Source organism: Sturnira hondurensis, unplaced genomic scaffold (assembly GCF_014824575.4).
Source record: "Sturnira hondurensis isolate 20B ecotype Veracruz unplaced genomic scaffold, ASM1482457v3 Scaffold0001120, whole genome shotgun sequence".
Taxonomy (NCBI): Eukaryota; Metazoa; Chordata; class Mammalia; order Chiroptera; family Phyllostomidae; genus Sturnira; species Sturnira hondurensis.
The window spans coordinates 4,353,688-4,381,010 of NW_028073751.1; the positions used below are offsets into that span (position 1 = coordinate 4,353,688).

Sequence of the window (27,323 nt, forward strand, 5' to 3'; positions counted from 1 at the left end):
GTGCTAAGCTGGCACAAGGGAGGGGCTCAAGAAATGTTTGTGGAACAAGTAAACCAACCAGGTGCAGGATTCTACTACCCAAGTCTTTGACCTCTGATATCATTTCCAGGACGGGCCTTAACAGAAGTTTCTTATCCCCTACTGTCTGGCCAAGTCAGGGGTGGTGACGATGTGGGGACCTTCGGGGTGATTCAGTGCCTCCTCTGATCTGGAGGTGAGGCCTGGAGGTCTGGGCGACCCTGGCCACTGGTAGAGGGAGGGTTGATAATTCGGTGTAACTGGAAGATTAGTAGTGGGCAACAGCTTGCATACTGAGCCAGGAGGCTGACCTGAGCTTGTGGATTCAGAGACTGCCAAAGGGGCCTTTGCCCTTCCTTCCCCACCTCTTACCCCCAAAGCCAGTCTTGAGACTGCCCATCCAGGCCTGATCTTGGCAGTGTCATCTTCACGCCCACCATCTCGCCAGCCTGTCCCCACAGCAGATCCAACCTCCTATCTCTGAGTGTGGGGAGCCGGGTGGGGGAAGGAGGGGTATCTGGAGTGGGCACCAGGCCCTGGGTATCGGAATGCCTGAAGGGGCACCTGTGACCTCCTGCCGCACCCGTGGTCGATCCGGGTTTACAAGGAGGCTCATCCAGGATTAGCCCCTGCGGTAGCTAATCCCTACCACTGAACTGACCCGGTGTCCTGGAGCCAGGCCCATGCTGTGCCGTGGGGTGGGGGAGAAGCACACCGAGAAGCAGAAGCGCTGGGGAGGGGGGCGGGTGGCCCCGAGAGGCGGGGCCAGGAAACCGGCTGATCCGGTCTCGGTTCTGTGACCTCTCTGGATCGGGGTGTGTACAGATTAGGCAGGGGAGCTCGGGTGAAAGCTGTGGGGAGCGGATCGCAGTCGGAGAAGGGGACTGAGGCCTTTTCGGGTCCCCAAATCGACTTCCAACCCTCGTGCTTGAGCGTGGGAGGGAGCGACAGACAGACACATGTCTCCTACCCCTTCTCCCATTCAGCTCCGCAATTCCTACTCGTTGCCAGATAAGGGGGGAGCAGGAATGGCTACTTGTGCCTTAGAAGGCAGCACAGTGTAACTCCCCAGCTCTGCATCCCACCTCCATCCCTAACCTGCCCTTGGTGGGGATGGGGTACGTGGACCGGGCTGGGCCCAGCGGAGCAGCTGGGAGGCACTTTGAAGTGCACGAATGAAGTTAAGTGTCTGTCTTCTGTTTGCGCCCTCTTGCCCCCACCCCGGGTCACAGCACCGATCGATCCCGGCGGCGGCGTGGGTCTTGGTCCCTCTTCTCCCGAGCGCGCCCCTGGCCCCCTCCAAGGAAGACCTCTACTCTACCCCAGACTTAGCCCCCAGTCTCTCCGGGACGCAGGACTGAGGGCTCAGAAGAAGCGAAGTGGGGTCCGGTTTTCACACTTTTATTGTAAAGCTTGGGAATAATTACACGGGTCTTTCATTGACAGCTCAGCAAACAAACCGGAAACGAACCGAACCGGAGGGGGTTAGGGGCGGTGCCTGCGCATGCTCGCGGCGGGGGGTGGGGAGGCAGGTCGGAGAAAGATAAAAGACAGAAAGAGACAGAAATCATTACAAATCAACGGGATTGTGCTCGCAGCGCCGGGGACAGGGGTGGAGTGGGGGCGGGGCGGGGGCCCTTCCCGGGAGGAGCGAGGCGGTGGGAAGTGGCACTAACCAAGAGAAACACGACCCCAGTGTGGGCGCCTGATGCGCCCCAAACCCCCCCTCCCAACCCCACCCCCCAACACACGAGAGAGACACGGCCCCCCTCCCCACTCAGAAAACCGGAGGAGACACAGTCTCCTCCTCCCCACAGGCAGACACACCCGCCTGGGAACCCCATGGGCGAGAAACAGTCCCCCATCCCAGAGAAGTCCCACGTAGAGACGCCCCTGAAGAGACTTTCTCATGGCCAACGCAAGCCCTCCCACCACCAGGAGACAGCCCCCACCCAGGGAAGAAATGGCTCCAGAGGCCGGGGGAATGGGTGTCCTCAGAAGAGAGAGGTACCCCAGAGCCCCTAGGAGAAAAGACAACTCAGAGCTGTCCGGTCCCTTCCCAAAGTGCTGCAGGTCAGGGACCCCCAGAGCTGAGACTCGGGAGGGCCAGGAACACCCCTCCCCAGACACGCTTCAGAGATCACCCTCTTCCCTGGGAAGAGAGGTGGCCCAAGACTGACATGCCTTAAGTACTCCCAGGAACCCTGGGAGGAAAACAGGCTCCCCAGAGAGCCTGGATAGGGGGGAGACATGCTCCCATGGTCCCCAGCAGGAATACATGGTCCCCCCAGAGACTCCCAAGGGGAGAGACATAGGGGCTAGGGAGCCCCCAGAGGTGAGGGGTGCTCCAGAGACCCTCCTGGGGGTGTCAGATACACTTCAGGGACCCTAGGAGAGAAGTATGTCCCCATATACCCTCCCCCTACCAAGAGATACACTCTGAAGTAAGGGGGTGGGGGCCGATTAGGTCCCCTCTAGGAAGACACTGACTGGGTCAGGCTGGGTTTGAGGGGGGTCTCCTCTGGCCAAATGTCGCCTATTTGTACATAAAACTGTACGCGACACAAGGCATTAGGGAAGGGCTTCACAGACCTAGGACCAACAGGAGCGGTCCCCAATGCTGTCACCCATCCCCTGCCCACCTTTGGTTTCACCTCTCGGGTGCCCAGGTGGTGACAGACTCAGCGTGCCCCGACCCCAACCAGGGGGCTAGGGGTCCTGCCTTCGCCTGTGGAAGGGCTCCTCCGCTGTGCTTCTCAGCCCTCCCAGCCACCTGGGCCACCCCTTCCTTCTGGCTTCTCCATTGTGCAAATTGCTCCTCCGCCCTTCCACCCAGTGCTCAGGGGTCTCCAAGACCAGAGCAGGATGCCCAGGCCACCAGGGGCACCTGGGGGAAGTCTCCTGACCCCAGGAATGCCTCCTGTCTAGATAACCCTCTCCACCAAGCAAATGGTCCTCATACAATCTTCTTGCCAGAATCCTGACCTCCAGGACCCAGGACAGCCCTGAAGGCCACTGCCCCACCAACCGGGCGCCTCATGTTACCAACTCCACCACTATTGCACCTGCCCTGTTTGTGCAGGGGGAAGGGGCTGTCTCTTTAACAAGCCCCAGCCCACTTCCTGGGAAAGGAGCCTTTGGCCAACCCCTAGACCTGGTTGCTGTCACCCCAGCCCACTCTACCTCCTATCTTCCATAGAAGGAAGGGCTGTGTATGCTGGGGCCACCAGCCTAACAGTGCTCTCCTTCCCAGCACTGTTCCTCCAAGCCAAGTCAGGGGGAGGAGCAGAGTACAGGGTGATTCTTCAGCCCCCTCGCTTCTCTGGGGTAGAGGTGGGGTCTCTGGGGTTACAGGAGTCAAGACCCCAGCAACACAGCTTCCAAAGGCACCAGACAACCCAGCAGCCTGTACCCACCCCTCCCACCCTTGGGCTGCCCCCCCAAGCTTAGACTAAGTCAAGCAAGGGCCATACCCTGAGTCTTCAGCCTCCCAGCCTGGGCCCCTGGGGAGCTGAAGAGGTATGGGCCAAGGCAGTGGGGCTTTCTGGAAGGAAGAGGGACGGAGGCTTTGAGATGGCCACAGTGGGAGACGGGGGATCTTCAGGATGCCCCTCACACCCTGGCCCCCTGAGGTGAAGAAAGGAATCCCACCTCATCATGGCTGACTGGGCTTCTCTGCCCCCCAATCTCCCCACCCACTTTCCCACGGGACCCCTGACCCTGGCAAAGGGAAGCCCAATTGGAAGAAGGGGGCCAGGAGCCCAGGGTGCCCTGAGGCAGCCCTTCCCACCCCAAGATCAAGGCAATGGTGGTTTTACAGGCTGACGGGTCAGTCATGGCAGGGGCTGGGGGTGGGGGGCAGGGAGGAAGCAGGGTCCAGGTCCCCCCTATTGGGGGCAGCAATCAGCCACCCCCCCGAGCAAACCTTCCTGCTCCCAACTCACCCAACCAGGCCAGAGGCACAGTCATCCCTCCCCTGTCCAGCTGCCCCCCACAACCTCAGGGTCCCTCTGTGATGCTCATCTGGATGTGGGGGCCAGCCTGAGCGGGGATCCCCCCCAGGGCACAGCGCAACAGTTCCAAAAAAATAGAGATTTGTATTTTTTAAAAAAAATTAAATAAAAGCCCAGCTCTGCTGATAGGCAAATGTTACCCCTGTCCCCACCCCACCCTCCTGTTGTCTCCCTGGCCTGCACCCCCACCCCACCATGGCCCAGGGGTATTTACAACATGGAACAATAGAGGCCTAGGGTGGGGAGCACTGTGGCAGGGAATAGGGGACATAGGGCAGGTCCCCCTCGGGGGGGGGGTCCCCCAAGACAACACAACATCAACAAGAAAAGTTGCAAATCAGGCAGAAATGGGGACATCATTCCAAGGTCCTTATATACAGACACTGCATGACCAGCAGGGAAGGGGGTCCCAGATGGGACAGACGTGGGCATGTGGTGAGCAGGTGGGTCAGCCCAGGAGTAGTACAGGAAGACAAGGCTTCCGCCCCACTCCCACCCCCATCCCCACCCCACCTTTGGTAACAAAAGCCCTTCAGGAAGGCCCTGGTGGTCAGGTGTTTCCTCTGGGAGTTCCCGGGGAGAGAGGCTCCCCAGTTCAGCCCCACTTCAGTGCTGGAATGGGGGCATCCCATCCCCGTCCTGGTCGGCCACGTGGGAAACAGTGAGTTAAAAGTGTGTTGCCCACCCATGATTCCACCATCTGCCCAAAGTGAGGAGGGCTCCCTGGAAGTCGAGGGCTGGGAGCCTAGTCATTGTAGAAGAGCCCTCTTGGGCATCAGCTGGGGAAGCCCCATAAAGGGGAAGAAGGGGCTCCCTGGGGGCTGGGGGCTGAAGCGAGTGGAGAGGACCTGGACCCTGCAGGGGGGAAGGGCCAGCATGGTCATGAGGCCAGAACTCCCCCTCCCCTGACTTGGGGCCTTGGCCAGGAAGTCCACGCTGGAGGGGTCAGGAGTGGAGCCCTGGAATGGGCCCATGTGGGAGCTGGCCGGTGGCTGGATGAGGGGCTGGCCACCGGCCAGAAGGGGGCTCACAGGTAGATCTCACGCTTGGCCGTCTGGGCAGATGCCGTTGTGGCTGTGGGTGGGAAGTCCGAGGTCTGGGTCAGGGGGATCTCCTCCAAGGTGGCCGAGTCCTTGCAGGAGTCATGGCTACTGTGGGAGAAGGCACTGTAGGAGGGCAGGAGGCGCACGGGGGCCGTTTTGGTGTTCCGGTCTTCCGGTGGGCTGGGGCTGCCAGCGCCCGCAGGCTCCTGCCCTCCTCGGTCCTGGTAAGGCACGAAGGTGGAGAGTTTGAGGGCGCTGCTCTTGGTCCGGCGGCTGGGAGACGACTGGCCAGGCATCCAGCACGTGTCAGAGTGACCAAACTCGCTGCACTCCCGGGTACATGTGCCTGTCATTGCGACATCAGGCAAAGGGCGCAGGTCTGCAGGGCAGAGCGAGGACAGTCGTCAGGTAGGGTGGCCTTACAAAACTCTGCTCTGAGGCCTCCCGCTGTGCCAGGGCGGGGTGCACACCCCTTGCTACCCCCTGAGCTCAGAGGCACATGCACCCTCAGATGGGCACACACCCTCCCACCGCCCAGCACATGCTCACTCTCTGTCTCACATGACCTATCCTTAAATAGACACGTTCCTTCCCTGCTCACCCACCCTCTGGCCCTACCTGTAGACGGGTGCACAAACACACAACTCATCCATGCACTTGGTCGTCTATCTCCAGACACACCAATCCACCCTCCAGTGGGGGTGAGGAAACCCCCCCTCATTTAAGGAGTCTCTCTCACACACACACTCACACCCACACCCACACCCCTGCCCTCAGGTAAGCATGGATACACAAATCTACACTGGGCATCTCTATCCTCACACACAGAGCACACAACCCTTCCTTCTGAACCCTCTCAAGCTTCACGGTGCCCCCAGCGGTTCTGGAAGCCCACCCCGGCGCAGTAAGGCCCTGCTCTAAAGCCAGGGAGAGAAGATGAGCTCCTGTGTGGGAGGCTCACATACAAACACACTCAAACACCCACGAGCACGCTCATGCAGCCCCTTTCCACCTCTCTCCGGCCCCTGCACCATCCACCACCCCTGGCCTTTTCCCAGCTCCCTGCCCAGAACACCCACGGGAACAGGAGTTGGCCGCCTGACATCAGCAGTAGCCAGTGTGGTTGCTGGGCAGCAGGGTCTCCATGGGAACAGTAAGGCCATGAGCACTTCCTGTCACAGTTGCCCCCTGCCCCGCCCTCGCTCAGGGACAGTACCAGGCCGTGACCCCCCTCAGGGGATGTGACTGAGCAGCACTGCCTGTAGCAGGAGCCCCCCTGACACCATCCATCTGGCTGGGCCTCCAACCGGTGCAAGGTGAAGAGGGGACAGCTCTGCTGTTAGTGCTCAAAGCACTGAGGCTCTTCAGCCCAGGGCAGAGTTGGGGGACCCACGCTGGCGCAGAGCAGAGCAGAGCAGAGCACAGCAGAGCACCGGCACGGGGTGGGTGGGGCCGGGTGCTGGGCCGAGTCCCCCAGACCCCAGAGTAGCTCCCACATACCTGGCACTCCGCCTCAGGGCCTGCTCCGACCAGCCGGCTCTGCGCGGGCACAAAAAGGACGAGATGCGCATGAGACAGAGCATGGAGGGCAGGGTGGGGGCGAGGGCACTCTGCGACCTGGGGCCTGGGAGGTGAGACAGGGCTTGGCGCCCAAGGACTGGGCGTGGAACTTGGCATCTTGTGGGGATGCTGTGAGAGTTGGGACTGAGGGAGGGGGCCAGACCCAAGGACAGCTCCAAGCTGGGGCGTCTCTCCATCCCAAGGTTAGGCTTATTGAGGCTGCCTCGCCACAGGCTGCTATGGATTCTCTCTCTCTCTCTCACACACACACACACACACACGTTCTGACAGCATACCTACCGCACGTGCCCACATTGACCTCTCCTCCAGCCAGGACCTCCCTTCTGCCAGCGCCCTCCTGACCCCTCCCAGAAAAACGCTTCGCCTTCCCAGACCTCCCCACTCCCCTGCCCCAGTAAAACCCTCTCCTGCTCCTCCCCACAGTAATACCCCTCTCAGACATCCTCAGAGGACCCAGGGTCCCCTCCCTTTTCTCAAGGACCTCTGATCTTGTTAAAGGACTCTCTTTGCCTCAAGGTCCCCTCAAGGTTCATCACCACTATCTGAGCCCTCTGGCCACCATTCTCAGGGGTCCTGTCCCCAGGGAGGCAGGATAATGTCTGTCGTGCCGAATGCAAGGTCTCTGGAGTCAGAGAAGCCTGGGTTTGAATCCCTCCCAGCTGTCACTGCCTATATGTGGCTATGGGTGAGTCATCATCTCTGAGCCTCAGTTTCCTCCACTGTAAAGTGGGCACGATGAAGTTCTCAGTCAGAGAGTGGCTGTGATGATTAAATAAACATGCACCTGAAAGCACCTGGCACGGTAATTGCTGCTGAACATACAATGAGTGCAATCAATGAAAGAGATATTTTTCTATGGTCTTGTCACCATCTCTAGCTTCCACTCATCCCTGGGGTGCCCCAACCATGCTGACGCTCCTCACCGTTCTCAGGGTGCTCCATCTCTCCTATGCTGCCATCGGGGGTGGTGCGCTCATAGTGGTCCTCAGGCAGAGCCAGGGGACCGAGCCGGGGCCCCGAGGAGGACTTGCTGGACGGCGTCTCAGACTCCTCCAGACCACTGTCGTAGTAACTGTGCTGGGACGGGTCCTGCAGCTCCTGGGCCTGGCTGGTGGTGGAGAAGGTGACGCGACGGTGAGGTAACTGCAGGGAGAGAACCAGTCAGTGCAGGCCCACCAGGCCGCGCTGCGGGGCCCGCCACCACACCAGGCCCCAGCCTCGGCCAGGCCCACCCAAGAGCTTCCAGCCCCTCAGCAGCCACCAAGAAGAGGCGCAGCCCCCTAGTACAGCATAGCCCCCGGAAGGCACACACCCCAACAGAGGACATCCCCTTAATTCTAGACAGCTCCCAGTACCGCCAAGACCACCTACCGAAAGTCCCAACACAGCGCAGGCCCCGTGTCACTACAGCCCCCAGGCCACCACGGTAAGCCTCACCCAGCACCACCGCTGGTTACAGCGCAGCCTCCTGATACCAGCAGGGTGCCAGCCAGCGCCCCTGGACAAGCAGAGCCTTAAACACTAGCAAGCCTCTGATTTCTAGAACAGCTCCCTAAAAGTGGTACCGCCTCCTAATTCCAAAACAGCTCACCACAGTCCCTAACTTCCAACAGCACTCCCCAAACTCCAGCTCCTCACCTGTCTCATGGCTCTTGTAACTTCCCATGGCCTCCATCCAAATGAGCTGCCAACCTCTTTCTGATCCTGTTCCTCCGCCTGGCTTGTAATGCTGCAGGCCAGGTGGCCTCAGGACTCCCACTCTGCCCCCCTGGCCCCACTTCATTCCCCTCCAGAGAGGCCTGGGGGTGGGAAAAGGTAGGAGGGAAGAAGGGAAGGGGGCCAGATAACAACCAGGGCACCTTGGAGGTGGGAAGGCGGAACAGTGGAAACCCCCTCATCCTCCAGATCAGCAAACAGTTTTAACTGTAGGGGATTAGGGTCCTGGAGGACCTGAGCATGGGGGAGGGGCTTGGCTGCCATCAGGGGTCAGGAAGGCTGGCCTCAAATGAACTGCAAGGAAACAGGAAGGAGCTTCTGGGAAGGACTGTGGGCTTGGTGGAGCCAAGACTTAAAAGCTTGGACTGGAGGCTGGGGTGGGGGAAGTGGAGCTTCCCCAGTAGAGGATATCCCCAGCTGGCAGCCCTGTCTGCTCGCCATGGGTTAACGATAACCCCAGCAACCTGGGCCTCACCTAGGCTCCTGGCACAACCAGCCAGTCACCCAAACACCCACCTAGGACTGCCACCGGTTTTCCTGCCAACCCGAAAGTAGTTGTGGAGGGCACAGTACCAGGTCCTGTAGAGGGCAGGGGTGAGAGCCACCCAGACCCAGGGTGCTGCCAAGCAGTCTCTGGGCTCCCTCCGATGCTCTAAGACTTTGTAAGCGCTTTGTCCTTCTAAAGTCCTCACAAGGGGGGTTTCATGAGGGCCGGAAGAGGTGGCTCCTGGATGGCAGACCCCACCTCCTGATACCCCACGTAACCTGTCCTATCCAAGGCAGCCAGAGCGGGGGAGGCTGTCAGGTCAAGGAGCTTCGGAGCTGATGGGAAGGCAGCCCGGAACTGCCTCCCACCCTGGCTCCCGCCCAAACTCCAGGAAGAGGCCACCCTTCTTGGGGATCCACGCTGTGATCAGAAACACTGAAGGGTCTGGGTGAGGACAGACACGGCCCCCCAAATTAACCTGACACGTGGGGTTGAGACGCTGTGAAGGAGCACCGTCCACCTGGTGCTGGGGGGGATGGGCTCCAGGAGGGCCCGGGAAGCAGGGCAGTCTGGTTGGCCGCTGTCCCCCTCCCCTGCCTTGCAGAACCGGCCCCTGCTAGTCTGTGCCCATTCAGTCCTGCTCACCAGGCACACCACTTGGTCTCTCTCTCCTGATTCTTCCCCGTAAAATGGAGGGTTGGGTTATACTCAACACCAAATATTTCCTTTAATTCTCTACTATTAAATCTTAGAAAGTCTACATCCAAAAGCTCTCTCAAACTCTAGCCCTGTAGTTCTAGACATTTGCTGGATATCTCCAATGGGCTGTCTCTACTGGCCCTTCAGAATATCTGAAACCAAATTCTTTTTCTTCGGTCAACTTCTGCATGGGTGATGATCTATACCCCATCACTATCCTGTCACCCGGACTCAGAAGGATGAAGCCTACCTACCTGGGAATCTTGCTTAGCTCTCCCCTCAGTTCCCATCCTGCTCTATATCCAATGATCCCTTGAGTCCTATGGGTCTTTTCTCCCTAAGTTCAGCCAAATCCATCCATCATCCCCACTGCCACCAGCTTAGTTCAGACCATAGTGTTTCAATCTTGTCCTTCCCTTCCACTCCCTGTGGGTCTACCACACACTCCACCGAACTCTGTGAAATTCATTTCACCCAAAACTCAGGAGCTCTCTGGGGCTCCCATTTCCTCTTAAGGAACTTTTCTGGCAAGGTATCTGCATCCTCTATGACCTAAAGTTCCTCCAGACTCACCTCGCAGCTCTCTCCTACACCCTCCACTGCAGACAGAACACTCCCCTTTCTGCCCCCTCCCTGCCCCCAACTTGGTCGTCCTGGCTCCTGACTCAGTAGTTGGCTCACAGAGCAGACCGCCCGCCCCACTCCTACTTATCACTCACTGAGTTTCATTCTCTTCCCAGGAGCCCATTCCCATGTCCTATGCAGGTCTTCCCACACTGTGCTCCTCAAAGTGAGGGGGCGCTCTGGTCAGATAAATTTGGAAACCAGAGTAATACAAAGTTTAACAGGTTCCCGCTTTCTTGCAGGCTTCGCAGAACCTTTAATTGGACAATGGGATGATGCAGCCCTTACTACCAAAACTAACCTGATCACACAGCCCCCTTTTATAGCATAATGGTTAACAGCAGACTCCGGAAATCAAATTTCATGATGCTCTGTGCTTGAATTCTGACTTCATTGCTAACTAGTTTTCACTTCTGTAAAATGAGCTTTATTATAATGACCTGTCACAAAGGATTATGAGCATTGAATGAGCTAATTCACATAAAGTGCTTAGCATGGTACATTGCATCTAGTAAAAACTCAAAAAACGGGGGAAGCAAGTAGTAGCAGAAGTAGACGGGGGGCAGGCTGGGAAAAGTTTTACTATGGCGCTTCTCACTTGGCACTTAAGATTCTCAATGGCCTCATCTTCTCACTGGTACGTCTTGCACAAAGTGTCCATCTTTCCTCCGAGTCTAGTACCATACTGGGCACATGGTAGGAACGCCGCCTTTGTGTTTTGGTGATGGTAGTGGCGTTGCGGTTCGGTTGAGGCCGAATGTTGGGAGAAGGTATGCAATGTGGCTCCATTTGCAGTTTGGATTGGAGCCAAGTAAGGGATAACCCCTCAGACTCTGAGAAAGAAAAGGATGAAGGAGCTAAAGAATAGAAGAGCTGGTGGCAGCAAGATGCAAACGAAAGAGAAGGACTGATTGGTCAGGAGTGGTTGGAAGTCACCCTGGGAGATGCTAATTTGTCCAGGAGACATGAAATGAAGCTAGACTTCACTTGCCCAGCCCCCACTCCTCCAAAGCCCCCTGGAGTTTTTACTTTGGGGCTACCCCCAGGGGATTGAGGGAGTTTGTGGACAGAATCAGAGTAGAGAGCTGGCGCCTCCTGCCTCCTGGGAGCGTCTCAAGCCTCTTCAGTCGCCATAGAGACAAGTTGCCTCTGGCCTCAGAGACTCACCCTGGACCTGAGGCCCCTCACCCAGACTTTAGCCCTCCCGCCCTCAGACACAGCTAGGGAAGACCCAAGAGAGCAAGAAGTGAGAGATGGAGAGAGAGAGAGTGAGAGCCAGCAACCCAGGTGGCCAGAGCAAGGAGCTGAAGGAAGGGAGAGCAGGACGAGGATGTCTCTGCCCAGTCAGCAGGGAGCACCCTGAAAGTGGGGATCCAGAGCAGGTCAAGTCAAAGGGTTGAGGACCCCCCCCTCCCTCTGGGCCGCCCAGGACGGTGATCATGGTGGGGACACACGGGGAAGGGCCTGCTGATTGCTGGGTTGAGTGGTCTTGGGATGAAGAGGCTGGGAAAGGGACTTGGGGAGGTTTCGACCTGAGAGCAGGCGGCTGGTACAATCCAGAGGGTCTCTGCCTTCACCTGAGGCAGGCAGGCTGCACTCCACACCCAGCAGGTGCTTGTGTGAGTTGTCAGAGGCTGCTCAGGACTGGGAGGTTGGTGAGGTCAGGTCTCAGCCAGCAGAGGAAGGGCGGGGAGTGAGTGCATCCCCACCTGTCCTTTCTCCGCAAAGAGTGACATTGCTGGGGAGAAGGCCTCACAAACATGGAGCCAGGGGCCATGTTGAAGGCTACTTGGAAGGGTGTTTTTCCCGGGACAAGGACATGGACATGGGTGGACAGGAAGATGTACATTAAGACAGGGTTGGAGCAGCGGGGCAGGTCTAGGATGTGGGAAGGGGCAGGCAGGAGGGACGGGAAATGGTGTCGGAACCTAAGGACAGAGGGCTGTTTCCAGTCTCTCTCACTCCTTCTCTCAGTTCCAGAAAAATAAGAAACCAAAACTCCAAAAATAGAGAACTTTATTGTCAAAGATAAGTGTTTGGAACTGGGGCTGGGAAACTGGGGCCCAGCCCCAGGAGCCTGGCGTGGGGAAGAGGATGACACACAGCACACACTGAAGGCACAAATGGGGAGGCCCCTCCCTGATAGAGTCCCCACCCAGTTACCCGCTAGGACGCAGGTCTCCCATTTCCGCCCAGAGAAGCACCACGGCTGGTCTCCAATGGAGACCCAGCTTTGGAGGGGACTTCACCACTTCTCCTCCCTTTCTGCCTCCAAACCCTTCTGCTCACCTGCCAACAGCCCCCACCTGCAAGACCCAGCAGCTGGTCCAGTGTCCCAGGATTTGACAAGTCACAGGCCTCTCCCAGTGGGGAGGGACCAGGAGGGGATTTCCCTGCCCTCATTTTCCACTCCGCCTAACCCTCCATGCCTGGATGAGGTGACCAGGACCCCAACATCCCTAGCTCTTTGGTCCCACCTCCCACGCTGCCTTGGTCTAGCCCCGACAAGGGCTGGTGAGCACGCAGGCCCAACACACCTGCCCTGTCACTCCCACACCTCAGTCCAGATGGCCCCGTGGTAGGGGTGGGGTGGGGGCTTGGGCGTGCTGAGCCGCAAGGTCTGGCCTACCTGCTTGTTGGGGTATTTGGGGGGATTGGTGCGGTAGCTGTAGTCGGAGTACTGCTCAGAGCCCGTGGACGTGGTGTCCCCCGTGCCCACAAATGTGTTTGCAGGCGGCAGGTCCTGCACCACCTGGTGCTTCTTGGAAGCTGAGGGTGACTGGGGCTGCAGCTGGATGGAAGGCAGTGGGGAGTTGGAGCGGTAGTGGCGGCCCAAGTCCGGGCTGCCTGGTGGGTAGTTGAGGGGCAGGTGGATGCGGGGGCTGTCCCCAGGGGCATCGCTCATCAGGTTGAACTTGAGGGACTTCTGCAGCCCGGCCTCGTCTTCATCCTCCACTGGTTTCACAGGCTTTGGGGACTTGCTCTTCTTGCCTTTGCCTTTGTTTCCCTTGGAGGCTTTGCTGCTGGGCTTAGGGGTGTACAGGTCCTTGGTCTCCTTCTTCCCAGCCTGGTAGCCACTCTTGGCCTCTCGCTGACGGCAGTAGCGCACGAGCACGGCCAGAGCGATAAGCAAAGCCACGGCCACAATGCCAGCCACCACCCCAAAGAGGATGTTGCCACGCTGCTTGGAGCGCTCATACTCCGGATCCCCGGCAATGTCGATGTCCAGTGGTGTATCCAGGCTGTGGCCCAACAGGTTCTCCAACAGCGTGCGGTTGGCCAGGGTCTCATTGACATAAAGGTGGACCAAGGCTGTGCCATAGCGCGGGGGCTTGCCGCGGTCACTGACCTTCACCACTAGACGGTGCAGCCCATGGTGGCGCCGCTCAATCTCCTTCTCCAGGGTGATGGCACCTGAACGGGACCCAATCTGGAAGAGTCCGTAAGGGTTGCCGCCAGTAATGCTGTAGGTCAGCTCAGCATTGACACCGGAGTCAATGTCCTCAGCTGTTACCTGGCTGACCGTCTCCCCAAGACGTGTCTGAGGGGTCAGCAGCCGGTGTGAGGTGTTGGAAGGGGCAGTAATAAAGGGTGCATTGTCATTCTCGTCCAGCACGTTGATAGTGACACCAACGTAAGCGGAGCGAGGTGGGACGCCACCGTCCACCGCCTTCAGCTGGAAGGTGTAGGTGCTTTGCTGCTCCCGATCGAAGCTCAGGCTAGAGAGGATGGTGCCTGTGCCATTCTGGATGACAAAGTCACCATTGTCCTGCTCCACTGTGAGCTGTACCCGGGCATTCTCCCCTTTGTCCCCATCAATGACAGTCACCATGCCCACTGGACTCAATGCTGGCATGTTCTCCATCACTGAGAAGTTGTAGCCACTCAGCATAAACTTGGGGTCATTGTCATTGCAGTCCAGCACATTGACGAGGACAGTGGCTGTGCCCTGGAGGCTGGGGCTGCCCCGGTCAGCTGCCACCACCTTCAACTCGTAGTTTTCCCGCTGTTCCCGATCAAGGGATGTCTTCACCCGGATCTCTCCGGTCTCAGGTGAAATGGTGAAGAGGCCCTCGGCGGCAGACTCCGGCTCCAGAGAGTAGACCAGCTCAGCATTGGAGCCCGAGTCAGCGTCACTGGCAGTGACCTCAGCCACCACTTCATCTGGCATGTTGTTTTCTGGAAAGGCGACCTCAGTGACGCTCTGGGTGAAGACAGGTGCGTTGTCATTGATATCCACCACTTGCACCTTGAGGGAGTTAGTGCTGGAGAGCGGAGGGTTGCCAGCGTCCACGGCCACAATCATGATGTTGTAGTCTCTGTCCATCTCGTAGTCCAGGGGGCTGGTGGTCTGCAGGAAGTACTTCTTCTTGCTGTCACTTCCCGTTTCACTGGCCTGGCGTAGCTTGAAGGGCACATTATTTGCCACCACACAGGTGACAGCTGCATTCTCTCCCTCGTCTCGATCAGATACCTGCACCAGGGCCACAGCTGTCTCCGCTGCCACATCCTCTGAGATGTTGGCCATCCCATCTTGATGGGTCACCAGCCCTATGCCCCGGATCTCAATGGTGGGGGCATTGTCATTCATGTCCTTCACTGTCACCACCACCTGGGCACGGGCACTCTTGGGGTTGGTGCCCCGGTCCTTGGCAAGCACTGAGAAGCGCAGGGTGCTCAGGTCCTCACGGTCCACGGGGCCCTGCACAGTGATCAGGCCAGTGTTCCTGTCCAGGCGCAGAAGACGTTTCACCACTTCGGGTGCCTGGTGGAACATGTAGTCGATCTCTGCATTGGCACCTTGGTCAGAGTCGTTGGCCCTCACCTATAGAGTGGGCAGGAGAAGGAGGACAGGGATGGGTCAGTCCGGAATAGGAAATCACGGGACGCACGGGCTGCCTTTCCCACAAGCACGGCAGACGCGGCGGTGGCACCCGGCCCCAGAGCGGCACAGGCGCTGCCCCTCCCAGTCCAGACACGCTGGCCCATTTTCCCGACCTGCTTCCCTAAAGAAAACGGACGCTGCCTGCAACTCCGCAACCGCTGCCTGCAACTCCGCAACCGTGCTCCAAGCAACGACTAGAGATGGGAGAGGGCAGAGTTAAACTCTACTTACCATTCCCGCACTCATCTGCCCAAATATGGGAACAAGGATCCAGTTGTCCAATTAGTACAGCCCTTCTGCCCAATTAAACCAGCCTTCAACCCCCTGAACAGCTGGAAAGGCGTGAGCAGCAGAGATGCTGTACATGCGTAACATATGTGTATAATGCACACACACCTACACACGTGTGATTATGGGGAAAGGTATATGTGTGTGTGCACATGTGTGTTTCATATCAGTGGAGACCCACACGTCCACCTGGAGCACACAGGTGAGGGGATTTCTTTCAAAAGCAGCCAGACAGGGCCATGGGTCAGAGGGAGCTAGCCAGCCACTGTTCTGTCAAACTGGGGAAACCTGTTTCTCCCCCTTCCACTGGGCTGGTGCTGGCTAGGCACCAGCTTGAGGAATCCAGCAGAGCCTGCAGCCAGGAGGGAGGGGCCGGTGTAGGCCACAGAGCCTGCTGGCAGCAGGCTGGGCTCCCAGCTTCAAACAATGGACTGTCTGTCCCTTGCACTGGGCACACCCTCCCGTGGCCATACCAAAGCACACTCTATACAAACACGGGGGCCACAGGAACCAGGTAGCAGCGGCCATAAGTTAGGTACCAAAGCATGTGATGTGACAGGTGGGCTGAAGGATGAGGAGGGAGGAGGGAGGAGGGGACAGGCATAATGGCAGAGCTCTGGGGAGAAGAGCAGAAATTTCTTAGGTTCAAACTCAGCTTCACTATTTCCCAACTACTGAGCCAATTATTCAATCTCCCCAAACCTCAGTCTACAAATATACAAAATGGGGATAACAACAAAGCCTATTTTACGGGGTTGTGGGGAGGATTAGATGGAACACACGCAAGTGCCTAACACGATCTGGCACATGGCAAGTGCTCCCTAAACAGCACCGATCCCTCTTTTTGTCCCTCTTACACCCCTCCTCCTAACTGTCCATCTCTGAAAATCAGTGCTGACACAGTGCTGGGCACCACGCCCGGTGGGCCTTCAAGCCACTGCTCATCACTTCGCCTTCCTGCCAGGACTTCTTCCAACATGGTGGAGACACCTGGGCTTGGGTTCCCGGCCACCCTGGTCTCTTCGCACCCCTGTGGGCCAAACTCGAACCCTCTGAAAACCCAGCAGTTTCTGCTCACCCCTCCACCCACCCACCCGATCTATCTGTCCCCGACATTTTCATCCTGAGTCCCACTGTCTCCCTGTCTCCACATTGGTCACCCAGCTTCTTACCTACTTCTCTTGACATTTTACCTCCCTTTGCCTGCCTGCTTCTCTCCCATCCCTGCTCAGTTCCCTGCCCCTTTCCCCCCCGCTGCTGTCCTCCCACCCTCTCTCCCGCTGGTCTCATCTCTGCCCCAGTCTCCTGCTTCACCCAGCGGGAGGGGCGTCAGCTGCTACAGAGAGGCCACAAAGCCAGGCTGTTGGACACGGCCCAGGTGGAATCTGAACACATAGGCCAGATAATATCAGGCAGGTTTCCTAAACTCGATGGACTAAGTTTCTCGTCTGTAAAATGGGGATAATGCTTACCTTGTGCTGTGTGGATTAAATGATATAACACACATTATGCGCTTAGGGCAGCCCTGGCACCTACGCTATTATTATTCACCATCCCCGACTGTCTGTCTCCCTTTCCTTTCTCAGTGTCTCTTCTATGGCTTCCAGTCCACCAGCCTCTAAAAATAAAGGGGGGCGGGGGGTGGAAACTCCTCCCCAGGCCGGACTTCAGTTCGAGGACACAGGATGAAGGGTTTCCCAGGACGGGTACCGAGGCCGGGTAACGGTGCCCAGGGCGGGCTGAGCCCTCCTCGGCTCCCTCCCATCGAAGACACACAGCTCCAGCCCATGGCGACGAGAAAGGAGCTGGGGCTGGCAGGAGGCCAGGGCCGAGATGACAGTGGGAGATACACCCACCTGTCTGCAGGGACGCTTTCTCTGCTCCCTCCCAGGCTCCGGCCCTACCAAGCTGCCCAGCCCCTGGGGCAGTTCCCACAGAGAGGGGTGCTGAGAACTTCGGCAGAGGCCGCCAGACACCCCACACCCATGGGCACCCTGTGCCTGGTGGAGGACGCCAGGAGGCAGGTGCCGGAGTACAGTTCTCTAGAACTCTGAGGACTTGCCTGGCTGAAATGATCTCATTCGACTGTGTCGAGCAGGAGGCTGAAGCGAGGCCCTGCCCTCCAGCTTCAGGAGGACCTCACACGGCTAAAGGGCCCCTGCCTGGGAAGACTCTCTCTTCTCCGGAGAGATCCCACCTGGACAAAGGGTGTTTCCCTTGTTCCAGCTCAGCTCACACGGCTGGGGGAAGATCAGCTGATTTGGGAGGGGGGTGTTACTGCTCAGAGATTTCGACAACTTGAGTCTGCCTTGGGGAAGGGGGAATTACTGGTCACATGCTTTGTCACTGTCACTGACATAGCTTGAGAGGAAAGTAGTATCACCTGCTAGGGTGGGGGGTGGGAAGGTCTCACCTAGCTGGGGCTGGGGACGAGAGGCTTCGCCACAGTATTCTGGTGGTTCGCCCCCTAAGTGAAGGGAATTCTCACCAGCTTAGGGTGGGCTCCCATTTCTAAAAGTAGGTCACCCAGACAATGAGATGGAGGGGACTCTCACCTGGATGACGGAGTGGCCTATTGGGCTGTTCTCAGACAGCTCAGCCTCATAGGAGGGTTGCTCAAATTTGGGGGCGTTGTCGTTGGTGTCGAGCACAGCGACCCGCAGCAGGGCGCTGCTGGCGCGTGGGGGGTTTCCGCCATCCTGCACCTTGATGGTGAGGTCATAAGAGTCCCAGCGCTCCCGGTCCAGGTTGCCCATCACAATGAGCTGTGGCTGTTTTCCGTCCTGATCCTCTGCCACCTGCAGTCCAAACAGCTCCTGGGCCTCAGGTCCAGCCTGCAGCTCATAGGATGCCACACCGTTGGGACCAGCATCACGGTCTGAAGCCACTGGGATGGAGAAGAGTGAGCCGATGTTGGTGTTCTCCGGGATGGGCAGAGTGATGACCGGAGTGGCGAAGTTGGGTGTGTTGTCATTGATGTCCTGCACCTCTATCTGGCCCTCAAGCAGCCGGGGACTGCCATTCTGCGAGAGGTCTGTGATAGACACCTCGAACTCCAGGATGCAGGGCTCACCGGGGAGCTGGTTTTGGCATTCACGGAGTCCCTCGCGGTCGATAGAGGTCTCCGTGGTGAAGATGTCGCCTGTCCTGTCCTCCACTCGCAGGTACGGGGCACCTATCTCTAGTTTGTAAAGGTGGCCCACATCTGGAAAACCATAGTCGGCTGTGAGGCTCCCAATGAGGGTGTTGGGCGGCTGCTCTTCTGGCACCTTGTACACCACTTGAGTGCCGTGGCCTGGGGATGCCGCCAGCAGGAGTAGCAGTGCCAGCAGCAAGGGGGGCAGCAGCAACTGTTGCCCCCCAGGGCCTGGGCTGGGCCTCAGGGACCCCATCCTGGCAGGCTCCAGAATCCGGAGGGCTGCAAGAGGAAGAGGCAAAAGAGGTGGTCAGCTAAGAGGAGGAATCTGGCCCCGAGGGCTGCCCAGAGCCGGCCCCCTACTCTCCCTCTCCCACCTATACACTACTGTTCTGTAAGGAGAGCTCAGCCCAGCACAGAGCCCTAAGTCTCTCCCAGAGCTGGGTGTAGCAGCTGGTGTCTGCCCCAGCTGGAGGAGCCGGTAAGGGATCTGGAGCAGGTCTAGAGCAGCTCCCGCCCATGGAACGCCCTGACCCACCTGACACTCCCTACTTCCCGCCCTGCTCTCTACTCAGGGCTTTGCCCAACACCTCCTTCTCACCAGCATCCTGCCTTAGTCACTCATGGTAATTACCTTGATACTGAGATAGAGAGAGGCAGCTAGTGGAAAGGGTGAGGCCTGGAGCACAACTCCCCCCTCCCCCACCGCCACACACGCACAGTAGGAAAGAGACACGGGTGCCCCTTCCACTCCCCAGACCCACGTTGGGGGCCACACAGATTGGCTGGAGGGGATGATGTCTTCTTTCTGTCTCCTCTGAGATGCCAAGCCAGTGTATGAGTATGAGTTATGACATCTCAAATCCTTCCTGTCTGACAAAAACCACCCATAGTGCCCAACATACCCCACACCCCATGAAGGGCCAGCTTGAACTGGGCACCAGCCAAGGCCCGGAAACAGTAAGAGTTGAGGAACAAGGCATTAGCCCTCCCCGGATGTCCTCCCAAACACATATGCTCCTGAGCTGACAAGCTTGTGCACAGGGACTGTTGCAGGGACGCCTCCCCACTTTCTCTCCCCCTTCCACTGGCAGATGTTGGGGAGACCCCAGCTGCTGTACAGAAGACAGTAAAGGACAAGGGTGGGGTCAGGACTGTGGTCAGGGCTGACGAGCCCTGGAATTGGAACTGGGAGTTGCCCTGGCCCGTCCTCAGCACGGGGAGCCCAGCAGGTCTGACTGGGACAGAGGTGCCAATGACACCACCAGCCTTTCCCAGACACCCCCCCCCCACCCCAGCTCACAGTCTCTTGATTATGAACATCTGACTCTATTCGATCCCTAGCCCTGTAAATACCTGGCCCCTACTTCACACCTGGCCCCTATTTCACCCCGGGCCGTTTCCACCTTAACAGGCCCAAGCCCCATCTCTCCCTGCCCTCCCCCAGGACCCTCCCATGAGTTCTGTGCCCTAGCCAACCACGGTAATCCTAATCCCCGTTTCTTTGGCCTCTTTCCCCCCAGCTTTAAGGCCTGCATTTGCAGACACCGGCCAGACCTGCAAGCTACTGTCCCAGTCCTGCCTCCCTCCTCTTCTCCCACGACACCATGGCTAGCCCCGCTATTCAAACCCAAAGTCTTTGGGCCAGCATTTTTAGCAAATGGCTCAGGTTCGGTCCCTTTTCTTCACTTACGCCCGAAATCCCACCCAGGCTCTATGACAGACCACACTCACCCCACTGAAGGCAGGCTTGGGTGCCGCAGGAATCCTTCCCAGGCCTCTCCAGCCCACGGTGACCTCTTGGCCTCCAACGCACAGCTGCTATTGTCTGCCCCAATCCCTCAGCTGTGAATCACTGCTGCCGGGGACACCGCCCGCCCGCGCGTGCCCCAGCATCATACACCCGTTCCTGTGCTCCCAGACTCCAATGGCAAACATCCTGAAGGAAGGGACAGGGCTCCCTACACTCAGCCTGTGCTCCACCAAGCATTCAGTGGTATTTACTGGACACTCACAATGGGCCTGGCTTTGTGCTGGGTGCTGCTGTGCTGGAGCTGACAATGGCTCTAACTCAATGACTGCTTGTCAGTTTGGTGTGGCTGTGCCCACCTGGCACATGGACGGCAGCCGGGTGCAGAAGGGCAGGGACCATGACACCAGGCAGTCTGAGGCGAACCCCGGTGGCCCACTTCCTGGCTGCATGAGCTGGAGCAAACGATGTAGAGCCTGTTTCCTGATGTGTAAAATGGGGATCATACCACCTATTTCCCAGGGAGTTTGAAATCATGTGGGCTGAATGCCTAGCACCCATTTGCTTGAGTCCTCAGCAAATGCCCCCCAAAAGACAACTGTAGTTAAGTAGTTGTCTGGGAAATAATGTGAATTGTTTGTCTTTCCTACAAGACGGAGCAGAGAGCAGGACAGCCTCTGCTCTGCTGAGCCCTAAATCCTCCAGACCCCACCCCAGACTCGGCATACAGCAGGCACCCAGTAAGGGTTCCCGAACAACCAGTGATTTTAGCTCCCGGGGTTTTAGTCCCTCAGCAGGGACACTTACCCTGCCCTGGCGCTTTTGGCGAGGTCCTTGCTTGTTTTCCTGCCCAGTTCCCCTACTGAGAACCTGCTAGAGGCAAATTTAATCTTTCCCTGTTTAGGTCCACAGGACACTCTCAGCAAACGCTCACTGAGCACAGATTCCTTACGCAAGTCAAACACTACACTTCCTCCCCACAGCTTGTCCAAAGCACAGCCCCTCCCTGGTCCTTCTGAGAATGTGTTTAAAGCATGTGAGGCGTTATCATATTACTGTGCATTTGTTCCCAGCTGCAATCTTAATCTCTTTAAAAGAAGGGGGCATTTACCTGAAGCTCCATTTGGATTCACTCTCCAGCCGTTTCCCCACTACCTTCGAGGACCAGGCACCAGGCTCATCTTACTACCATCGTGCATGCCCCAACCCACACACCCCTGTCTCCGAAGAACCTCATTCTCTTCTGGGCCCTAATTCCGTTCCTTCCCCTCCATAGCACAGGCACGACACTTGGTCACTGTGTGCACCAGTCCCATGGGAAAGTCTTGGCAGGGTGGGGGTTATGAGGGAATCACCCTAAACCTGACAAAGAGGATAAATAAGGCAGTGACCGCTTGCCTCCACTCACTCTCTTCTGATCAAGGACTCTTAAGTTTTTTGGGTCACATCCCCCTCTACAAATCTTATAAGACTATGGTTCAGATTTTTCCAAGAAAAATGAACATTCACAAATTTTGGCTGCAAACCAGAGGTCCGTGGTCTGGCAGAGTCATGGTGACTTTGACTTGTACCTGGGGCTTCTTTCCCCACCTGGGGATTCCGATCCTAGGGCCCCTGGGGCAGTAGCACAAACACAGCCGCCTGCAACCCACCCCCACTCCCTACATTCCCTCTTTCTCTCTCTCAGATCCCTTACCTCCAGCCAGTAGAGGTGCTGGGAAAGGACTGTGGCACCTAAGGTTTAAGCTGGAAAGAGAACCACAAAGGAATATGCAAGGCAGGAAGGTATGGTGGGGGCAGGGGAGTTCCTGAGAGGTAGGAAGAATTTGGGGGGAAATGGAGTTGGGGGAGGGTACCTAGAGTAGGGGCAGGAGTTGGAAGAGGGTGTAGGCCCTTAAAGCACCTGGAGAGTCCCCTTAAAAATGAAGATTTTTCTGCCCCACCCTTAGGAATTCTGATTCCTGAGAAAGGACCTGGAGAAATCCTCGAGCTGCTGCAATGGCCCTAAACTTCTGGGACAACTTTGAGATCCGATAAATCCTCCACCGCCACTTTTACCACCCTCTTCCCTGTCATCACCATGTCTGAGGTAACACTCCCTGAGATTTTACTGCATTTCCATACATTTCACCTAATCCTCCCAACCCTCTGAAGGGAGTACTATTTATTATTATGTGGCTCCCCGCAGCACAGTTGACAAGACTGAGGCTCAAAAAGCATAATTAATTGTCTTGGGTCACTGAAGTAGTAAGTGGAAGTCAGGGTTTGAGAAAGAATACCTCTTCATATTCCAGAGCTTGGGGGAAATGCTAGATGGGGGAGGGGAAGTCAACAGAAAGGAACCCCCCAGTGGCTAGACTGTGATGTTTGCTCTGTATCCACCCAATGCATGCGTGTGCGCGCGCACACACACACCATCCATCTGTGCCTGGGCTGTCAAGCCTGCCAGGCAAAGAACAGAAAGAGGGCCTAGAGTTCAAGGACCGCAGCCCTTCTAGGCTGCTTCAGGGACCCTAGGGATGCAGGGAGAGTCAGAGCAGCCATAACAACAGAGAGGTGGCCCTTCCTCACCCCTGCTCCCGCCAGCCCTGAACTTTGCCCCAGTGGTTAGTTATTGGGAGTCATTGGTGCCTGACGGGGCCTTTGAAGCAGTTAGTACCTTATCTGCCCTTCCCCAAGCCCTGGCTGGCTTCCTGGCAAGACTAGACTCACCTCTGCCCAGTGACACAGGCACCCAGCATCCCGAGGAGCCAAGGCCTCAGCAGAGACACTGACTTATCCTTCTCAGGCCTAAGGAGCACAGGGAGGTGTGAGGGGGCAAAGTCTAGGGAAGGCCCAGGAAAAACACCATCTGTGTGAACACCTGGGGAGGGTTCACCTGGAACCTTCATTTCCAGCCCATCTTGGGGACCAGGGTCCACTTCCTGCTGAATGCTGTGGCCACAGAGGAAACACAGAGACAGCTATCAATGTCCCAGTGACCAGGTCAGCCCTGGACCCCCAAACCCTCACCCCCGCACTGTTACACAATAGGCACTGACACTGAGAACAAAACACCAAGGAGTGAAGTGAGCAAAAGTCTGGGAGGGGAGAGAAGCAGGCAGGGCTGTCCAGGGTGGCGCCGTTCAGAGACCTCCCTCGATGAACAGAGCCAGCCCTCAGCTCCTCTCCCTGCTCTCCCACAACCTCCGCGGGACTGCCAGCACCTGCATTCTTCAGTCAGATTGTCGGGGTTCGAACCCTTGCTCCACCACTTCCTAGCTGTGTGACCTTGGCCAAGTGCCTTCACCTTTCTGAACCTATTTCCATACTGTGAGATAGAAATAATAAATCCTGCCTCTAGAAGTTATTTGGGAGAATTAAATGAGTGAGAACTGATGCATCAAGGTCTATTACATTGTAAAAGATATATAAATATATCTATACCTGTGTGTGTGCGTATTTCCTTATCACTCGCTAAAGCATTTTATTCCCACCATCAGGCACACAGTAGGTGCTCAATGATTCAATAGACAGACAAGTCAATCCCCTACCCACTGGGGAGACCTATGAAGGCAAGGAGAGTATGTACGTTACTACTGTACTGCACCATCACCACTCACCATGGGCCCTGGCAGTAGGTGCTCAATACACTGTTGAAAGAATCTCTGCAGCACCAACTATCCTTGCTCATGGTAGGGGCAGCCCTCAGCCAGTATCCTAGGGGACTCCGCCTGTCTCCCCCCCTCCCCTGGATTCCCACTGAGCCACACCCGCACTCTTGCAGGCCCTCTCCCGGCCCTTCCATCCCACTCTTCCCAGCAGTCAGCTCACTCTCCCTAGCCCAGCTCCTCTGAAGGAGCAGCCACAGCAGCAGCTCCCCTGACAGGAAGAGGCCGGACCGGCATGACACCCCCTTCCAGGCGATCCCTTTGGGAACTAGAGTTTGGGTTTGGCGGAAGCGAGGAAACCAGACCTGCTCCGCCACCACACTGTCCCTGGTCATCTCCAGAGATCTTTCTCATCCCTTTCCCCTCAGCCTTGGTATAGTCACAATTACAAATTTCAATCCTTCCAGACCCCCACCTCAAGAAAGTAACACCCTACCTCTCCCCAGACACACACCCAGATCTCTGGGCTGCCACAAACACCTCCTGGGTGCCCTCTTTCCTGGCAGTAAACGAGGGTTGGCCCAAAGCAGGTAATGGAAGGCTCCCTGCATCTTCTGGCACGACGTTCTGGACTCTGCCGGCCAGAGCAGCCCCCTGCCTATACCAACGTGGTCGTGGTCTGTGGGCGCTCCCGGCACACACCCTTCCCAGGGAGTCTCCTCCCAGAGAACGCAGGAGTGTTGGGGGTGGGGGCAGAGGAACTACCCCGATGGGGCAGTTCCTCCATCATCCTGAGGCTCGGGCGGCTCCACCCCCCATCTGAGCGGTGCGGGGCCTGGGAGCTTCAGGCTAGGGCAGGGTGCCGCGTGGTGAGCAGGCTCAGCCAGCAGGCCCACCGCCTGCGCCCCGAGACCCAGGGGCCGCTGCGGGTAATCTCTCCTCCCCCTCCGCATATCCGGCCTCTGCCTAGGGTCCCCCGGTAGCCCGCATCGGCGGGAGCTACGCTGAGGGCGCCGGCAGGGATCCCGCGCCGGAATCACACAGCGTCGAAGCCAGGCCCAGGCCGGGCGGGGACATCCTCATAAAACAGACCCTCTCGAAGCGGGAGGGAAAGGGGTGTTTGCCCCGCGTTCAATCCTCAAAGACCTCAACGCCAGCCCAGATTTTCCTGCTAGAAGGAATAGTCGCCGACTACTGTTGGGAAATTGAGACCAGAATTCTGGGCTCCTGAGGATAGCTGGGGGGAAGGGGTGCGAGTTCATCTCACCTACCAATTTTGCTCCTGCGCGTGCCACCATCCCGGGCCCCAGGGCCTTGCGGGTGCACAAGCCTCTGACCTGCAGCCGGGAGCCCGCGGAGGGGGCGCCCAGGTGTGAGAGGGGAACAGGTGTGCTGGGGACCCAGGTGGCTCGAAGAACGCAGCTAAATGGCCCGAAGAGGGTCGTAAATACCGCCCGAGGCTTGAATCCTCCGCAGCCCCGGGGAGGCGGGATGGCGCGGCCAGCCAGGTCCAGCTGGTTCCGGGAATACCCAGCCAGACAGCGGGGAGTGGGGGTGGGGGAGGCGCCGGCGGAGGAAGCCTGTCCCGCCGGCCTCCAGGGTTCCCGCGGTGCGGGTATTTGTAATAACAATGTGCTTAAGGTGAAGGGGCGATAGTGGCTGGTCCGGCGGCCTCGGCTTCGCCAAATAACATCAGGCCTCTGAGGGAGAGGGACGGAGAGTGTGTGTTTGTACACGCTACAAGGTGTAATGTGACACTGTTGGTGTAAGGTGTGTGAGACACCCACCGTTAGGACATATGAAGCAGTGAATTTTGTGTTTGCGATTGTGAGGCGCTGCTGCAGGTGCCACTTACTGTGTCAGGGTGTGTGCCCTCAAGGCGGGTGCTTGAGGTACTGGGTTGTGTTTATGTGGGTGCAGTCGAGGGGTGCCAGCCGACCTGTGATGTGTGCCTATGTTCAGGTAACATAATTTGTGTTAGGGTGTGTTCCTTAAAGGAATGTATGTGTGTGTGTGTGTGTGGCTAGGTTTTGAGTGTTTCATCTGGAGAACTGTGGCATAACACTCTTACATGTGGGCATGGGATTGTGTTTGTGTCCGGATGTCACACCGATTGTGTTCCGTTGCTCGGAATGGCTAAGGGTTGCATGTCCCTGCCGCTTAACGTGCAGGCGCTGAAGCGGGTTTCTGAGCTAGTGACGGTGCCCCAGTGGGCGCTGGTGTGCGGGAGGTATGTCTGTGTTCACATATGATCAGATGTATGTATGCGTGTACTTATGTCCGTGTTCTGGTCCTCAGGGTGCCCGCCGGGAGCTAGAAGCGCCTGAGTGAGCAAAGGTGGTCGCCCAACAAGTGTGTGTGCGTTGTGGGTGAGGGTTCTCGGGGAGCCCCCCAAATTGGGGGGGCAGGCTGCGCGCTGCCCCAAAACCATCTTCCTCCCGCGCGCTCCTAGAGTCTCCTACCCCGTGGTTCCAAGCGAGCATAGGTGCGGGACGCCGAAGCTGGGGGCCGGTTCCGCAACCCCTTTTCTCCGCTTCTCGCCGCGAACCTTGGAGGCCAGGGTGCCCCGGCCGCAATCCCCACTCTGAGTTCCCAATCTCTCCCACCTCTGCCCTGGAGCGCTGAGCACCGATACGGCCCCCTCGGCCTCGCTCGGATGAGCACCCCTCCCGCAGCTCCCGCCGGCCATGGCCGCTCACCGCCGGGAGCCACCGCCGCCTCCACCGCCGCCGGATCCTTACCCGCCTCGGGGCAGCGCCGGCTACGGGCCTTGCAGTCCATGAGCCACCACTGGCCCCGGCCCGGGCTGCGGCTCTGCACGGCTCAGGCTGGCGCTGCGGTTCAGGCTCCGGCTCCGGCTGCCTAGGGGCGCAGCAGCCCCAGCGCCTCCGCGTCCGCGCCGCGCTCCCGCTCCCCGAGTGTGCGAGGCGGCGGCGGAGCCAGCAACGAGCTGAGCGCAGAGCCCAGAGCCTGTCCCGCCCCCTCCCTCCTCCTCCCTCCCGGCCCGCCCGCCCGCCTCCCGCCCGCCTCCCCGCCCCCCTCCACCCCGGCCGGGAGGTGGAGCTCGGGACCGCTCTGGTCCCAATGGGGGGGGACCCCGAGCTCCGCTCTAAAAGCCAAGAGCCCCCTTTGCTATCTTCCCACTACCCGGGGCCCGGATACACAGGCCATCCCCCTTCCTGGCTCTTCCCTTTACCCTTATCCCACCCGAGCCCGCTTCTGGGACCCCTCCCGAATCCCTTCCTAACCTCGCTCAAACACCTCTCCCTACCCTGCCCCCCGGGAAGTCGAGGCTGGAGAAGAGTCTCCACCAGTGCTTTCTTCCATTGGCATCTGCTCCTCCAGATCCATCCTCTGCCCGCCAGGACCCCCAGGTCGCCCCGCGCCGCCCTCCCTTCCCACGGCGCTCCGGGCGAAGTCCACCCCTCCCCCTCCGGCCGAAGCCGCAGAGCGGTCAGCCTCTGTGGCCGCAGCTAACCGTGGAGGTGGGGCT

At 58.1% G+C, this 27,323-nt stretch overlaps 1 protein-coding gene across 5 annotated transcripts; it reads right to left on the reverse strand.

The window, feature by feature from the left end:
• Window positions 1-1,398: 1,398 nt before the first annotated feature.
• On the reverse strand, window positions 1,399-27,095 carry PCDH1 (protocadherin 1). Of its 5 annotated transcripts, XM_037062775.1 has the most exons (6): window positions 26,530-26,766; window positions 17,910-18,772; window positions 12,811-15,006; window positions 7,579-7,798; window positions 6,575-6,613; window positions 5,367-5,453 (listed from the first exon to the last, which is right to left on the reverse strand). In XM_037062775.1, exons 1-5 carry the CDS (start codon window positions 26,609-26,611, stop codon window positions 6,588-6,590), a joined length of 3,387 nt encoding a protein of 1,128 aa, XP_036918670.1. In that variant the 5' UTR covers window positions 26,612-26,766; the 3' UTR covers window positions 5,367-5,453; window positions 6,575-6,587. The 5 variants fall into 5 exon arrangements, with proteins under 5 accessions (XP_036918667.1, XP_036918664.1, XP_036918659.1 ...); XM_037062772.1 differs by lacking the exons at window positions 6,575-6,613; window positions 26,530-26,766 and adding an exon at window positions 27,079-27,095 and having other exon boundaries at window positions 1,399-5,453; XM_037062769.1 differs by lacking the exon at window positions 6,575-6,613 and having other exon boundaries at window positions 1,399-5,453; window positions 26,572-26,766.
• Window positions 27,096-27,323: the final 228 nt, after the last annotated feature.

Coding starts and splice junctions, on each gene's coding strand:
- PCDH1 (XM_037062764.1), bottom strand. CDS start 26,611: ATGGACTGCAAGGCCCGTAGCCGGCGCTGCCCCGAGGCGGGTAAGGAT. Junction 18,773..26,529: donor GGCGGCGGTGGCTCCCGGCG/GTGAGCGGCCAT, acceptor TTCCTCTTGCAG/CCCTCCGGATTCTGGAGCCT. Junction 7,799..12,810: donor CCAAATACCCCAACAAGCAG/GTAGGCCAGACC, acceptor CTCTCCCTGCAG/TTACCTCACCGTCGCGTCAC.